The sequence below is a fragment of the Protopterus annectens genome, chromosome 7.part1 (genome assembly GCF_019279795.1).
Source record: "Protopterus annectens isolate FY-2018-M chromosome 7.part1, PAN1.0, whole genome shotgun sequence".
Classification (NCBI taxonomy): Eukaryota; Metazoa; Chordata; order Ceratodontiformes; family Protopteridae; genus Protopterus; species Protopterus annectens.
The window spans coordinates 308,745,670-308,763,647 of NC_056740.1; the positions used below are offsets into that span (position 1 = coordinate 308,745,670).

General features: G+C 44.8%; 1 protein-coding gene across 1 annotated transcript in view; it reads left to right on the forward strand.

Annotated features, from left to right (window-relative positions):
• USP19 (ubiquitin specific peptidase 19) overlaps positions 1–17,978 on the forward strand; it is a 3,461,697-nt gene that overhangs the window by 2,038,911 nt on the left and 1,404,808 nt on the right. The window contains exon 16 of the mRNA XM_044078491.1: positions 15,684–15,802. Coding sequence (XP_043934426.1) covers positions 15,684–15,802 — 119 coding nt within the window. The remainder of the gene's footprint in view (positions 1–15,683; positions 15,803–17,978) is intronic.

The following is a 17,978-nucleotide window of genomic DNA, read 5'->3' on the forward strand; positions in this document are numbered from 1 at the left end:
ACTTTGATCAGGAGTTCCCATCCCCCTCCTGATAAGAGGCCTAGGCAAGAGACAGAATATGAGTCTTCAGATCACGTTTCCATTTCCTCTTACTCCTCTTCTGAACAGGAATACTCTCTCCCTCCATATGAGGACTCCGATGCTGAAGAATCTATTCCTTCAGCTTCCCCTCCTGAGGGATTATTCCTTTGGGGAAACCCTGCATACCATGAGGGAGCACTTCCACTGGCAGAGCCAAGACTACTCAGAATCTAAGAAAAGGCTCATAGACTTCCTTTTACTACCTCAGCACAGGCCTCTTGCTGTCCCTCCTGTTTTAGACATTGTAGATGATGTATTTTCAGAGTCCGACCTGTCTCCTGACTCTTTACCCCCTGTTAAGCCAGATAGATACTACAGGGTTCCAGATTCACATAAATTTCTTTATAAAAACCCTGCTGCTGACCCAGAAACTATTTCTCAGGGTCTCAAAGGGGTCAAGGCTTCCACTGCAAAAAACCCTATCCCCTCTGATAGGGATTCAAGGGCACTGGACAGATGGGGGAAAAAGGTTTACACTTCTGCTACCTTGGCTGTGAGGGCTTTAAATTGTCAATTTCATATGCTTAAATATCAGCAATACTTAATGTCAATGCTTAAACAGAAAGATCTAAATCCAATAGAAAATCTGTAGGGTGACCTAAAGAGGGTTGTGCACAAGAGATGCCCTCGCAATTTGACAGATTTGGGGCGCTTGTGTAAGGAAGAGTGGGCAAATATTGTCAAGTCAAGGAAATGCAGGATTTATTGCATGTAATTGAACAAGTGGGAAAACATACTATGCAATGTGGTTTTGATTCTCTGGAGGCCTCTTGCAGGGCCGCTGTTACGGGTTCTGTCATTAGGCGGCATGCTTGGTTAAGGGAACAGAATCTGCAAAATTATTAGATGCTCCTTTACAGCATGATACTTTGTTTGGTGTTAAAGCAGAAGAGGTGTTGAAGAAAATGGAGGACAAAGCAAAATCTATGCAGACAGTTAAGGATTTCTTACAGGTGCAGCCACCCAGATTTAGCAGGAACTGGCCTACAAAGAATTGGACCTTTCCATTGTCAGACAGGCCACAAAGAAGACAGATAGACGCCCCAGAGGCAGATCCCAGCCCCAAGTCCCATACAGGCCTAAACAATGGGGAGCTTCTACCTCCAAAAGCGGAGAAGACAAATCACAGCCATACAGGAAACAGTCCCAATGACTTTCCTCTGCCAGCACCAAGCACTTGTCTTTTGACAGCCCCTTTAGGGGGAAAACTAGCACTTTTTACACAAAATTGACACATGATCACCCAGGACAAATGGGTCTTGAAGATAGTGTCTCAGGGCTACAGGTTCCATTTTCACACCCTGCCAAGAGCAAAAGGTATGCCAGATCTGCCACACAATCAATGGGCAGAGGCACAAAAGCAAGTTTCATCCCTCATGGATATGAGGGCCATTCAGCAAGTACCAAAGCAAGAGCAGGGGAAAAGGAATTACTCGAGACTTTTCGTGGTACCCAGAAAGGACAAAGCCTGGAGACCAGTACTGGACCTATCTATTCTAAACACATTTCTGGACGTTTCAAAATTCATAATGTTGACTCTACAACAGCTTCTGCCCATGCTGGGCAAGAAGACTTGGCTAGTAACTTTGGACCTAAAAGAGGCATACCTGCATGTCCCAATCTGACAATCTTGCAGAAGATACCTCAGATTCATAGCTGGCTCAATGCACTACCAATTCTGTGCACTTCCCTTTGGCTTATCTACTGCATGGCGCCAGTAATTGCATTTTGCAGACAAAGAGGAATTCAAATATATCCTTACTTGGATGACTGCCTTATTCAAGCAAAGAACAAGGACATTCTACTAAAGCATCTGGCGTTTGTAAAAAGATTACTAATTTGCCTAGGGTACAGAGTAAACGAAAATAAATAAAAACAAGTACCCTCTCAATCAAGAGATAATATTCCTGGGTGCAAACTTAAATACAACTGCCCAGATGGCTTATCACACACCAGACAAACAAAGGCAACTGACTTCTTACTTCAAAATGTTGGCAACAAAGACCCAGTTATCTGCAAGAAAAATTCTGCAGGCTTTGGGCTTCATGACATCCTGCATTCTGTTAATTCCATATGCCAGACTGCATACGAGGAAACTACAATGGTATCTAAAAAGTGTTTGGACTCAACATTGCCACAGCCTGGAAACATTAAATCTGAAGTAGGAATGTTCATTTGTCTGCAACCTGTGGGTTACGGATCCGATATCGGATCCGAGCCGGCAACTTGTTTCAAGCTAATGGATCCGAGCTCCTAGCCCCTCCCTTCACCCATAATCCCCTGCCAACCCCTCCATGACCCCAGATCTAGTTTGCCGCGTTTGTGATGGCAGGATCCTTTTTGAGCTCCAGATAAGTGATAAGAAAAACTTAACTTTTTCTTCAGAAAAATAATTTTTTGTTTAAATTAACTGTTTTTAAGTGTGTCTGAGTTAGGTTCCCTATTTTTTTTTGTTTACTTAATACCCTCCCTTTGCTGGTCGCTAGTGTGTGAGTGTTTGTGGTGTGCTTTTGGGGCCTGTGTGTGTGTTTAGTTGTTTTTCTTTTCTTTGACAAAAAAAAAAAAAAAAAAAGGGAATGGCTGAGGCCCCAAAAACCATATTTTCGAAATGTACCGAGTGTGGCCATAAGCTCTCCCCGGCTGATGGCCACACACAGTGCGTTCGGTGCCTTGGGGTTGAACACCTCACCTCGGGCTGTACTATCTGTGCAGCGTTCAACCCCAGGGCACTGAAAGAGCGGAGGTCGAAACTGGTCCTGGCGGGACTTCTACCCCCGGATTCGGCTTCGGCCTCCGCTTCCTCTACCACTCCTGTGGCTCCATCACAGCCTGTGATGGTTGCCACTCCTGCCCCCTGCCTCCGACTGGGACTCAAACTCCCGCCAAAGTGTCGGAGGACAGGGAGGCCAGGAGGGAGAAACGGAGGGAGAAGCACCAAAAGCGGCGGGCCGAGACCTCCGTTTCGGCCCCGCCAGCTAAGCGGGCTTCTCCCTCCGTTGCTTCTAGATCTCCTCCTCCTCGGCTCCGATCCCCTGCTTTCTCCCCGGGGCCCGAGGAGGAGGAAACCTGATCTCCATCGAGGCGGCACTCCAGGCCTGCCTCGGTGGCCTCTTCGAGATCCACTTTTAGTTTATCTGATGCAGACTTGGACCGGATGATGCGAAGGTTCATCCAGGCCCAGCTGCAGATGGGAGTGCTCTTGCCTCCCACCCCCCTCAGGGGGGGAGCTCGATACCTTTTTTCCACCCAATTGCTCCTTCTCCAACCCGCTACCCGGGTTCGGAGCGCTCTGAGCCGAGCAGCCTTGGAGCCCGGGGTGGGTCGGCGCCGACAGTACTGTATACTTCGGATCCGACCCTACCCTCGAGTCTGTCGGATCCGACCTCTTGGAGCCGTGGTCCGAGCTTCGGATCCGGGGGATTCAGTGTGCCTTCGGCTCCATCCAGGTCGGAGCACACTGGTCCCTCGGATCCGACGGTCTCGGTGCCGGCTCCGATCCCTTCATCGGACCCGAGTGGGAGCCGACTTTCGGATCCATTGGAGAGTGGCTCTCCCTTGGCATTTGATGTTGTGGAGAGGGCTCTGTTGAGAGCATCCGGACCCCCAGCCCTTTTATCGACTCCTCCCTGCACTCCCTCTCTGCTGGGCCAGGCTTCCATCACCCGGCCAAAGGGACAGCCTGCCTCGATGTCACAGATTGTTCCATTGGAACAAGATGTCGCTGGCGAGGGCTCCTCGGACAGTCCCCCCGAGGAAGCTCCCCGCAAGCATAAGTGCAAAAGGAGGCACGTGGACTCCCCTGAGTCCATAACCGAAGACACGGACTTGGAGGAAGGGGAAGGCTCCCCAAGATCACCCCCTGAGGATGTCTCCTTTGGAGACATCATGGAGATGCTAAGAATCAGAGGTGGGTGGTCTGCCCCCAAGTCTTCATCTGACGAGTCCGTGTTTCTGGAGGCATTCGAGGCAGGCCCGTCTACCTCCTGGGTGTCCCCTCCAGCCGATCCCCTGGTGGACCTTATTACCACCAGGGCATGGAAGGATCCGGACACCGTGGAGCCAATGCCCAAATGGCTGGATAGGATTCTTAGCCCCCCCCCCCCCTCTGACCGGTCTCATTGGAGTAAGGGCCCCCCTGTAGATGCCATGTTGACGGCGGCAGCCACAAAGAGGGAATTAGCTCAGGAGAGTCCCTCAGTCCATCCACCGAGCAAAGAGTCTCGTTTGATGGATCGCTTAGGGAAGCGAGTTTTTAGTTCAGCGACCTTCTCTGTAAGGTCTCTGAACTATATGGCACATGTCATCAGGATGCAGCGGGATCTTATCAAAGAATACGCTGCATCCCCCCCTGAGTCCATGTCGGAGGAGGAAAAACATTTATACTCCACCCGAATGGCCACTCTAAGATCTATTTCTAACACCTCTATGCGGCTATTGTCCCACGCCACAGAGGGAGCCGCTAGGGCCAGCGGAGCAGGCCTAGTTATGAGACGTCAGGCCTGGCTCCGTCATTGCGACTTTACGGAGCCTTTTAAAGCGTCCTTCGCGAACCTTTGCCCTTTTTGGCAAAACAGTTCGAAACGCTTGTCCAGAGCGAGAAGGACGGGAAGACGTTGTCTGCCGTCGGAGTCCGCTTCTCTGCTCCCCAGCGGTCCTTTTCAAGGAACCAAAAGGGTCAGAAGAAGATGTGGTTCCGAAAATCACAACAATCCCAACCAGCTCCGGACAACCAGTCCTACCGTGGCAGAGGTGGACAGGGAGGACGTCGCCCTAGGGGCAGAGGGGCTCCGAGAAATTTTGGGTCCAGAGAACCTTTCTCTGAAAGGCCCGTGCAGCAAAGGGGTTGCCCGACTGCTCCACTCTGGAGGCAGTCGGGGGGCATTTTTCGAAGCATCTAGCGGCATGGGAGTCCATCACAACAGACCGCTGGGTGCTTCGCATCATATCCAGAGGGTACAAGATACCAATTCTCCATGTCCCCCAATCTAAGAACCTCCCCGATGTACCACCCGATCACAGGGAGGCCGCAGCCGCAGAAATACAGCAGCTGCTAAGAAAAAGAGCCATCCAGCCCGTCCCCCAAGACCAGCTCGGATTAGGGTTCTACTCCAGTTTCTTTTTGGTGCCAAAAAAGACTGGGGATCTGAGACCCATCCTAGACCTTTCCCGCTTGAACCTGTCAGTAACCAAGGAAAAATTCCGAATGGTCACTCTTCAATCTATCCTCCCCCTTCTGAGGGAGAACTATTGGATGTGCTCTATAGACCTCAAGGATGCATATTACCACATCTTAATGGACAAACGATCCAGGAGGTTCCTTCGCTTCCGGCTGGGAGCCAGTCACTACCAGTTCAGGGTCCTTCCCTTTGGCCTCACCACAGCCCCCCGGGTGTTCACCAAAGTGTTAGCAGTGATTGCGGCCCACCTGAGACTACAGGGAATTCAGGTCTTCCCGTACCTGGACGACTGGCTCCTGACTGCACCAACAAGGCATCTACTTTGCACAGCCAGAGACTTCTTTCTCCATCTAGCCCTACAACTAGGCATTACTATCAATGTCGGCAAATCCCTACTGGCTCCAACACAGATCATAGAATTTATAGGTGCCAGAATAAACACCAGAGATTTGCGAGCCTTCCTAACTACGGAGAGAATCAGAAATCTTCAACTCCATGTGCGGGCTATCCTTCTTTCAGAGGCTTCACCAGCAGAATTGATCCTGAGGGCAGTAGGCTCTATGGCAGCAGCGATTACGCTCCTTCCATGCGCCCGCTTGAACATGCGAGTCCTACAATGGACTCTGTTAGTGCAATGGTCCTTCCTATCACCCCCTCTCCACCATCCCATTGCTATCAGCAAGGCTTGCAGAAGGACGTTACTATGGTGGCTCCAAGCATCAAACTTCCATACGGGCCAACCCTTCTGCACCTCTCCCCCCATCGCCACGGTGACCACGGACGCTTCCCGCCTCGGGTGGGGGGGCATTACTCAGGCAGGACAGTCCAAGGCACGTGGAACGATACAGAGACCTCCCTGCATATCAACGTTCTGGAGATGAGAGCGATGCTGTTAGCGTTGCAAGCACTTCAGAGCTTCCTTCCCGCAGGAATGATTGCAATTCACTCAGACAACATGTCAGTGGTCTGGTATATCAACAAACAGGGGGGAACCAGATCTTATCCTCTTTGCCGCGAAGCCATGAGTGTGTGGGAATGGGCGATCTCCACCAACCGCTTTCTGATTGCAACGCACATTCCGGGGAGGACCAACATCCTAGCGGACAAGCTCAGCCGCACCCTTCTTACCCCCTACGAGTGGTCTCTCAATCCTCTAGTAGCGAAGCAGATATTCGCAACATGGGGGCAATCCTGCTGCAATCTTTTTGCATCTCCATCAAACGCCAAATGCGACAATTTCTTCGCTCTAATCCCCCCACCAGGGGAATCTCCAAGAGACGCTCTGGTGCATGCTTGGCCACCCGGTCTACTCTATGCCTATCCTCCTCTTCCAATGATGTTACAACTATTACAGAAAGCCTCGCGATTGGGGAGCAAAATGATCCTCATTGCCCCATTCTGGCCTCGACAAATTTGTTTCCCTTACCTGTGGTCTCACCTTGTGAATCACCCTTGGATTCTAGATCCCATCCCGGATCTCATCTCCCATCCATTGGACTTACCAACTCCAAACCTGGACAATCTGAAACTGACAGCTTGGTTGCTCCAGTTCCACTCCTAGTTAGGACTCCCGGTATCTCTTCACAAGTCAAAGCCATCCTCGTGGCAGCACATAAACCCTCCACCAAGAAGGTATATCACAGCAAATGGAAACGTTTTTCCATCTGGGCGGAGCGCCGAGAGCTAGATCCCTTTACGGCTCCTCTCACATCCATTTTAGATTTCCTAACTGAACTCTTTCAAGAAGGTGCTAGTTGTTCAACTGTCAAAGTTCAATTGGCAGCCATTTCTCATTATCATGTGGGACATGATACAGGACCCTTGATGTCAGCCAAATTGGTGAAAACCTTTCTCAAGGGTACCTTTTTACTTAGACCTCCTGTAAAAGAAGCCATACCCCCATGGGATCTTACTTTAGTTCTTCAAGCCTTGACTGCTCCACCCTTTGAACCCGCTGCTACAGTGGACCTCAAATTCTTGTCATGGAAAACGGCATTCCTTGTAGCCATTACTTCTGCGAAAAGAGTGTCAGAACTTCAGGCTTTTTCCGTAAAACCTCCATATCTGATCTTTCATCCTGATAGAGTGTACCTCAGGATCAATCCCTCCTTTCTTCCCAAGATAGCATCAGAAACCAACATAAACCAATCCATCAATTTACTGGTTTTCTTCCCTAAATATCAAAATAAGGGTGAATACAAGCTGCAGTCATTAGATGTTCATAGGCAGCTTCGTTTTTATACCCATAGGACAGCTGGCCATAGACAATCCAACCAGCTGTTCGTTTCCTTTGCCAAATTTAATTTGGGGAAAGCTATCTCTAAAGTATCGTTATCTCGCTGGATTTCCCAATGTATCCTGCTAGCTTATCAAGCCTCGGGTAGGCCCGCACCAGAAGGAGTTCGTGCTCATTCCACTCGCTCCATTTCTACTTCTGCGGCTTTCAAGTCTAGAGTTCCCTTGGATGATATTTGTTCTGCAGCCACTTGGGCTTCATCTCATACCTTTATCAACCACTACAAGCTAGACCTGCTTTCTAGAGGGAGAGCATCCTTTGGCTCTGCGGTGTTTCGTAATATCCTTCCATGATGTCCACCCAGGGTGCAGGTAGCTGGGGACTCTGTCCCACAGGTTGCAGACAAATGAACATTCCTACTTCAGATTTAGAAGTTATGTACTCACCATAACGTTCCATCTGAGTAGGTAGTTCATTTGTCTGCAACCATCCCCCCCTCCTTCCCCCTGACCTTCTTGGATCTATTAGTATTTTTTTTTTAGATATCCTTTGTCGGATATAAATGGAGAGGCAAACTCGATCTGAGGTCATGGAGGGGTTGGCAGGGGATTATGGGTGAAGGGAGGGGCTAGGAGCTCGGATCCATTAGCTTTGAAACAAGTTGCCTGCTCGGATCCGATATCGGATCCGTAACCCACAGGTTGCAGTCAAATGAACTACCTACTCAGATGGAACGTTATGGTGAGTACATAACTTCTAATTACCCTCATTCCCTGCCTGCAACAGGAGTTTCGATGGTGGGCTCAGGCCTGTCACCACAACAAGGGACAGCCATTCACTTTACCCACAGCCAGGCAGACACTAACAACGGATGCATCAGATTATGCCTGGGGGGCCCACATGGCAGGAAAATGTATTCAGGGCACATGGCCCGCAAGCCAGATGCATCTTCATATCAATCAAAAAGAGATGCTAGCTGTTCAGAATGCCCTGACAACTTTCAAGGATCTACTTCATCCAGGACAACTACTGATAAAGACGGACAATACTACAGTCATGTGGTACATAAACAAGCAGGGAGGCACACATTCCTACCCCCTCTGCAGACAAGCCATGACTTTGTGGGACACAGCATTGACTTATCAAGTTCACCTGCAAGCACAATTCCTGCCAGGAAAGTTAAATACTCTGGCAGACGAACTAAGCAGAAACCTCATGGACCCCCACAAGTGGAAACTGGATCCACAAGTCTTCAGCATGATAACAAGGAAATGGGGATGCCCAGACATAGATCTAGTTGCCTCCCATCACAACTGCCAACTACAGAGATTCTGCACAAGGACTTATCACAAGCAAGCATGGAAAGTGGATGCCTTATCCTTCAGCTGGAAAAACCTAGCAGTATATGCCTTTCCTCCACTGCCTCTTCTCCCCAAGGTACTCCTAAAGGTCAGACAAGAGAAGCCAATAGTGATACTGATTGCCCCAGGCTGGCCACGCCAGCACTGGTACCCAATCCTAAAGAACTTGTCTTAAGGTCCAGCCTGGACATTGCTTCAGATTTCTCACTTACTGACCCAACAAAACAATCAGATCCTGCACAGCCAACTCAGGACCTTAAATCTGGCAGCATGGCGGATAATGTAGCCATTCAGAACACTCCTCTCTCCAAAGCTGTGATGGATGTTATTTTTGGAGGCCAGGAGGCCCAGTACCAGAAAATCTTATGCAGAAAAATGGAAGAGATTCTGTGCTTGGAACCAGGCACAAGGAATTGACACGTTTGTACCAAATATTCCTCAGATTTTACAATACTTAACTGAGATGCTGGACAAAGGCCTATCCTTTTCATCAGTTAAGATCCATTCCTCTGCCATTTCAGCCCATTACAATACAGAACCACCTATCTTTTCTCATCCTTTAATAAGGCAGTACCTCAGAGGGGCAAAAAGCATAAGATCTCCAAGGAGAGCACCGATACCTGCATGGGACCTCAATTATGTCTTGGAAAAACTCACACTGCCCATACCTCTCAACCTGGAAACATCAAAAATCTGGACAAGGCCCATGAAAAATAGGTACATATCTGTACGCTGATTAACATCTAATTTGCATACATAATTATGTAACCCCACTCACTCCAGTGGAGTTGTGGGATACCAACTTTCGAACGCAAATTGAAGAACAGACAACCAAAACATGGCACCAGAGTCCCCCTGCAGCCATTCCAATGTCCTGTTACCTGGCTGTTTTGCCCCATTTACCATAAACACTACTAATGTACGCATACTGCTTTACTTCTACAATTATCTGAATTTTATTTTTACATTTTACAGCACAACAATGCAGAAACACTAAAAGACATCATCTGGTAAACAAAGCAATACTGTCTCACAATGAAAAAATAGGCTCGACATTAAACCTTGCCCTTGAAACTCACATTCATTGAAACAGCACTGAAACCCACACACACCACATCCAAATAAAATGCATCTGGCCAGTGGTGGATAAAGATTACCTTTGGGCTGTTTTCAAATCATTGGCCCCTTGCACACAAAACAAGAAACATACATGTGTTCTTTTCTTTATACACCTTCCTGACTTTATTAAATTATATTCCTTGTATAATACAACACACATGTTAGAGCACATTTTAAATTTATTGTTTAAACATTTTACCAGTAATCTGTACTGTAGGCAATGAAACAAAACACATGAACCAATAATGACAAAACTGCCCAATTCAGAATTTTACCAGTAATCTGTACTGTAGGCAATGAAACAAAACACATGAACCAATAATGACAAAACTGCCCAATTCAGAACTTTTCCATCATAAAAATCTGCTTCCACACCCACACTATAAATAGAATGACAGTAGTGTAAGCCATAGGCATCTTGCACAGCGTCTCGCACTTATTTTCAATTTCATTTTTTGGGGGGGACAAACTGTCAAAAACCAGGGACACATTTTAAACATTTCTTGTATAATTTTGTACAGTTGCTAGAATAAAATGCTCTGCTACCATCATGCATTTCACTGGCAGGTTTTGAACCCAGGACTCTATGCACTACATTCAGAACAACATACCACTATCCCAAATCAGCAGCTGCCTGAAAAACAGGAAGACTGAAATCATTTAGTGAATTAATTTCTCACTTCTCAACATAGCTCTTAACCTCAACACAAAAAACATCGACAAACAACAAAGCCAATAATGGGGGAATACAAATTCAGTTCTCACTTCTCACTGACTCACCATATCTCTGAACTGTTAGCACAAAGATGTTCTTACTTCTCATTACAGCTCTTTGAACTCTTAGTACAAAAAAAAACAAATCTGGACAAAGCTCAGAACATAACTTTCAACTGTTAGAGAAAAAAGCTCTCAACTCACTCAGAAATGGTGGTGGCTAGGGATAGTAGGCTCTTTTTACCCTGTACTAAATGTACATGATTTGAGCCTGAATACCTCTAGCCACCAAGTGTATTATATGGGGGCATTTTCACACACACACACACACACACTCTCACACACACACACACACACACACACACACACACACACACACACACACACACACACACACACACACACACTTCTGTCCTTACCTGCCTAAATGTCTGTTCCAGATGTCCCCCAAATGTTCCAACACACGAACCTCAATCATACGTTTAGTCTGGTCAATATACCACTTAGGAGGGGAACATCCACAGCACAAAATATAGACTATCCCACAAGACCGACAGTCAAACCTATCAGTAATCACAAACTTTTTCCCATTAATATTAGCATTTTGAAAGGTTTAGTTGATAGTTTGTGGCCTATTGTGTGTTATGATGCCGAATTTGAACATTTATTCCCAAAAAAGATATAAAAAGAAGAGGTTGTTGAACACTCAGATAGGTATGTTCAAGTGTGGCAGATGTAAAGTATATTCTAGGGTGAGGAATATCTCTGGTCAGTCAGTCCTGTGGGGTAAATTATTATTGAAATATCTCAGAGAAGTCAACCAGGTTCAACAGGCAAGATCTACCCTTCACGAATCCAAACTGGGTGGGGTCAAGTGCTTGGAGATTGCCTTTGTCCTTGTTTGAGACCCATAATAATGTGCTTTATGGCTTTACAGATCAGACTTGTCAAGATAATGGGGCAATAGTTTCCAGGGTCAGTAGTGGCACTATCTTTGTGCAAGGGGCTGACAATGGCAGTTCTCCACTCTGCTGGAATGAAGCCTGTATTTAGGCTGAGGTTGAATAGGGTGCTCAATGGCGAAGCTAGTTCTTGCTGGAGATGGTGCTTGGAGCAGAATACAGCCTGGGATACTATCAGATCCCATGGAAGCTGTGTTCTACACTTTGGAATGGGCCTTTAACACTTGATCTATGGAGACTGTGGGCTATTTAAATATTTAAAATGTTCACTGCCCTTACAGAAATTATATTAGAAGGACAGGTTTGAGCTGCTATTATCATACTAATAACGCACACAGTTGTACCTCTCCCTGGCATAACTGACATGTAGTAGGCAGGAGTAACTCGTCTGCATTCATTCCATATGACAATACTAAGATAAGTTAAGCCCACTGGCTGTGTAGATAACAATTTCCACAACTGCATTTGCCTAAAAGCTCCATTTAAACAGGGGCAAGTATGCACTTCCACATTTCAGTATCCTTCTTTGAGTTTACATGAAAAACCACTGCTCCTTCCCATTTACAAAGGCAAAAATGCAGCAGATAGTACCAATGATTTCTAGAAGACGCACATGTCTCTTACCATTACTCAGTTTAGTCTCTTTTTGCTTGCCCTATCCAGGTAAGCAGAGTTCCCGTTACTCCAGTATTCTACCATACAGTCACCAAATGCTCTTCTAAACTTGTTATGCAGCCCAACAGCTGAATATTCTCTGACATTTCCTTGTTAATTTATCACTAATCCATTGGTAAGGGCTGGCTGGCAGTCTCTTTAACCTCTTCCACCTTTAAAACTAGACTGGAGTGGGGGTTAAGTGGGTCATTAGCCCTCCGTACCAATGGACTTAACAGTAAATACTACACATAAAATTGGGTTATGTAGCCAAGCACTTGCACTACAGAATCTTGCATAACATGCAGTTAAACAAATCATTTAGAGAGCTCCACCACATGCCAAAAGTAAACATTGTCCTCCACTTCTCGCAGGAGAATATGGCAAGTTTGTATTCTGTGGCAGTCTGTAGGCCAAACATCAGTAGCAATGTTGTAGTTAGTTAAAGCTCAACATCTCCAGGGCTGAAGTCTGTCAGTGCATTCTACTCTGTGGGGTTCCTCTACTTCACCACTGCCACCATTTACCATTTATGGCAGCAGCAGTCTGGAATTTTTATCCACAATGGAACATTTTAGTGTGATCCTTTACATCAACTGATATTTAAGGACCAGCTGTCAGTTAATGCTATGTCACCTTTGTAGCATTCATGCTGCTAATCAGGATGCATTCAGATGACACCACAATGTGGATGTTTCATCAATCCTCTTAGAGATCTGTATTGTGACATTAAAGCACTGCAGTATTATGCAGTGCCTAAGAAGGTTAAATATTTCTTAAAGTTGTACTTATCCCTTTCTATACATAAAAACAATATATTATGTATATAATGCAGTTGTGCATTCATATGCTTTCAGTTTGCATATTTAGAATTGTTTCCATATGTATATCTGATCACATTTTAAACCATAAAGAACTCTAGGATGCAAATATCACTTTTGCAACTTTCCATCTTTGCATGTTACTTATCTTCTTCGTAATATATTTCTGCTTGCATGATTCTTTCCTTCCAATTCTGCATTCTCACACAACTCTTGTACATATTTGCATTCTTAGGTTGTCTTCTGGTTACAGAAATCTTCTTGCTTAGATGTGCTTGTCTTGTGTAAATAGCTTTTATTCCCTCTGTACAATATACCATCACAGCACAAGGAAAAAAAAAAAGAGATCTCATGAAGTTTTGAAATTACAGAACGAAAGCGCTTACCTGTATTTGGTTATATTAAAATTTTAGTTTTGTTTGGGGGTCCTTGGTTTTTTGGACATTTGTTTTGTTTGTTCGTAAGTAAAACAAGAAAATAACCTGGGGTATATCCCTGCCTTAGTAGTTTGTTCGGCTTGATGGATGAACTACATACAAGTCCTTCTCTTCGTTCATGCCATTAATCCCGGCTGCTCAGCTTTCAGGTGAACTGCTCCATTAATCCCGGCTGCTCAGCTTCCTCCTAGTGTTGCTGCCCGGCCGCCACCATTAATCCCGGCTCAAATTCCCGCCGTTTCAGCCAGCTGGAAATGATGATCTGAGCTCCTTGAGCTCAATTCCGACTGGCTGGTAGCCTGGCGGAGCTGACGTCATTGCGCACGTGATGACGTCAACTCCGACAGTGTGAAAATTTTAAAAATGTAAAGAAAAATCGGAAATGAAGGGGTGCCACTCGGGAATCATGGCACCCCTTCATTTGGACCCCAAAACTCGGTAAAAACCGAGTAATTTGGAATGGTTGGGAGGTCTGACACTGTCTCCTTTTGAGCCAGCCTCAACAGCTGATATAAAATTCTTACCCTGGAAAACAGCTCTGCTCCTAGCAATAACCTCTGCAAGACGAGTCTCGGAGTTACAGGCACTCATGGCTGTGGAACCTTTTATCATTTTCCATCCAGACAGGGTTTCTCTGAGGACAAACCCGACATTTATGCCTAATGTGGTGTCCAGTGTGGCCCTTAACCAAACCATTCACTTGCCTACCTTTTATCCAAACCCATAGAACAAGGGTGACAGACTTCTGCATTCTTTGGACATACACAGACAGCTGCGCTTCTACTTGGACAGAACTAAAGCTTTCAGAAAGACTGAGCAACTTTTAGTGGCATATGCTGCAGGTTCACAAGGAAAGGCTATCTCAAAACAGACTATTTCAAAATGGATAAGCCATTGCATTCGTTTCTGCTACTCACAACATGGCAAATCGGTGCCTAAGGGCATTAGGCCACATTCAACCAGAGCAGCAGCCACTTCAGCAGCCTTCCTTAGAGGAGTACCAGCCAAAGACATCTTAGAGGCTGCAACTTGGAGTTCAGTGCACACTTTTACAAAGCACTACCACTTACCTCTCTACTCTAAATCCAGAGCAGGCTGTGCCACTGCAGTTCTGCAGGGCCTCAAAACCTCTCCTAATCCTATTTACCTCAGCCACCCATCCTCAGCTTTGGGATTCAACTCAAGGGTAATGACTGCAACAGAGAAACACGATGAACATAGTACAGTTGTGTACCTACCATAAATGTAGATGTTCGAGTGTATTCACTGTTGCAGTCCAGGTTACCCTCCCACCATCCTCTTTCTTTTGCTGGGTGTTATCTGTACTTCTCGATTCTATACAACCTATGTGGTGTATTTGCTTGTAGATGAAGGAAATGTTTACTTTAGTGCATGCATGTTTATTGGCATAATTTTTTTAGCCTACCCTTTTGGGGGCACCTGACATTTGGGGCAAGAAAAACTGAAGAAAATGGCGTCGGCTGCATCTTTTATACCCCTGGCACATTGACGTCAGGGAAGAGGCGACAGCAACCTTCGCCGGACCAGGACTTTGGAATTCAGGCCGACTGCGGGTAGCCTGCCAGCAGGATAACCCAAGAGTAATGACTGCAACAGTGAATACACTTGAACATCTACATTTATGGTAGGTACACAACTGTACTTTCTTCGCAGCATCACTGTTGTCTCATATTTTCTCCATTTTTTGATGACTGTTGTGACTGTGTTCCATGGTATATCCAGTGCTATGAAATTTTTTTTGTACCCTTGTCCTGACTGATACCTTTCAACAATGAGATCCCTTTTTATGCTTTGAAAGCTGTCTGCAAATTATGGTTTTTGCAGTAGCTGGCAACTGAGTAAATGTCAGGAAAATCCGACTAGGACAGCTGAACTTTATTTGGGGTTAATCAGAGTCTTTTTTTATTGATGGCAGGTGTGTACCCAAGAAGAATGAATGCCCAGCATGATAGGTATTTCAACCTTGTTCAGCCACTATCATCCCCCTCACTAGCTTGTTCTTTGATTGCTTAAGGCTATTACCAGGTTAATACCAGGTGATCTGGGGAACAGACCGGGCCAGAAAGCTGTCTCGCTAATGCACCTTTTTTATTATTTCAGAGAACTCAGGTTCCTAGCAGTCCTGTAATTAAGTGTGCTGCTTGTCAGAAGATGCAGCCATCAGATGAGGAAAAGTTGAAGCGCTGCACAAGATGCTACCGTGTTGGATATTGCAATCAGTAAGTTATTCTGTGTCTGATGATTTGTTGCAGTAATTACTAGAGATTTTTCTTCTGGTATGTGCGAAGTATTAAAGTTGATCTATACAGTGTCCAAATGAGAAGTACACAGCATGCATTAAGATCTCTGTGCTGGGTTATCACTTAATGAATGCTACAATTGTCAGTGAGTTATAAAGCTGCACATCCTCACCTATAAATAGTCTTATTTATAGTTGTCTTTTTTTGTTTGTATTTGGTATTTATGCAGTATAATTTTATGGGCTTTAGAAGTTTGAATAGTCTTGGAAACTTTTAACTTTGCTGAAAAAATATAGTTGTTTCATTGTGGTTTAGGTGTAACAGGGTGTGCCAGTAATTTTTGCTGTTGCGTGTGATGTTTACCATTGTATGGGAGAACTGTAATCAATGACTTTTGAACACAGTAGTTGAGATGTCTCCAGTAAGTAGTGCATCATCTTTGAGAGAAGGTGTTAAATCAGCTTCAGTTTTCAGTTTTTTGTTTTACTTGGGTAAATGCTTGATTATCACGGTGCTTCTTGTGAAGAACAGTTAATGTTCCTATATTTAGGTGGAACATCCAATATTCCCTGAAATAAAGTGCATACACACATGAAACCTTTGATCTGCAAGATCATTCTTGCCCAGAAATCCTCCCAGCATACACACATTCTCACATGGCTAATTGTTTTACAGATTTTGTTCCTTGTGGTATTCTCAAAATTGTGCAGCATTTTGTATCTCTCAATATACCAAATCACTTCTAAAGTTTTGCTCTGAAAAAAATGTATCTCTAACTTTCCTTTAGTTGTCCAAGCAGTGTTACTTTTCCAAGTTTTCACTTATCAAACTTTGTTTCTTTTCCACTAGCTAATGTAACCTTACCGTATCTGTCTGTACTGTTAAGCAATAATTCAGTTGCTCTCAAAATTACACCTCCCTTGCTCTCTCTCTTGTTTTTCACCTAATTTTCTCTGTTTAGATATGTAAAGAATAATTGACATAATTTAAACTGTTTTCATTCCTTATGAAACCTTTCAGGGTTTTTGAATAACATCTAACTACTTCCTCCTGACCCACAGCCTTTTCCTAGTCCATAATTCAAAAGGGTGCCAAAGGAGGTTTCTACTATATTTGTGTGTGTACTTGATTGTGTGTGTTCTATGTCATTTCCTCTGTTCATGCTACCAGTTGGTAATTTTACCGATGCTCCCCAAATGTACATTGCTCGTCTTATATTTTAGATGGCTTCATTAACTTGTATGTGTTTTTCCATTTATAAACCATGTTACACAAAATATTTGTTTTTTTCTTTGGTGTATATTTTTATCTCATGTTTCCTGATATATTTATTTATCTCTCTTTCATTTATTTCTCTGTTGTTTACTTTTATTGGATTTTTTTTGTTTCCCCTTGGCATTCTATGAAAATGGGTAATGAGAAGCTTGGATATTCCAGGTTATCAAATGCAGGCAGTTTAATCCAGTTTGATTTGAGTTGCACAGAATCTTAGCCAGTTAAAAGGTTGTGAATGAATGTATTAATATAGTCATGGTTTTAGTTAAGACAGTTTTTTTCAGTCTGGGAAATCTTCATGGATCTTTGCAGGTTACAGAAGTTCATCTACAGCCAGTTTAATCACATGGGATCTTTTTCTGCCAGTGTTTATCAGGAATTGACAGCTTTACCCCAGCCTTTAGTTTACACCATTATTACCTTTTTGAAGCAGGTAGTAAGCCCATCTTATCTGTCCTTTAAGTGTACTTGGCATTCTACCTCCACTCCATGTCTGCCTTATCCCTTACTAGGCTATCTGGGCATTTATAAGCCTAGTCAGAGTGTGTTTGGCTTTCGCCACCCATTTTAAATTAATTTTGCTATGCCCTTTTTCGAGATTAGTATACTGTGCCTCTGTCTAACAGTGACACAGAAGTGATACCCGGGGTAAACCTACGATTTCCCATCCACTCATCGATTCCTCTTGAAGTGAGTCAATGAGGGACTCTGCCTAACCTGGACTGGGATTTTATTGCAGAGTGAAGGGAAGTCTCTGGGTTATGAATTTGTCCCTCCAGCATGTCCTATTTATTTCAGTGCTGAGGTTCAAGTCTCTCGAGCGCGTAGCTCGATGGGATTTGGATTTTCTGAGGTGCAGCATGTCCATTAATTCCGGGTT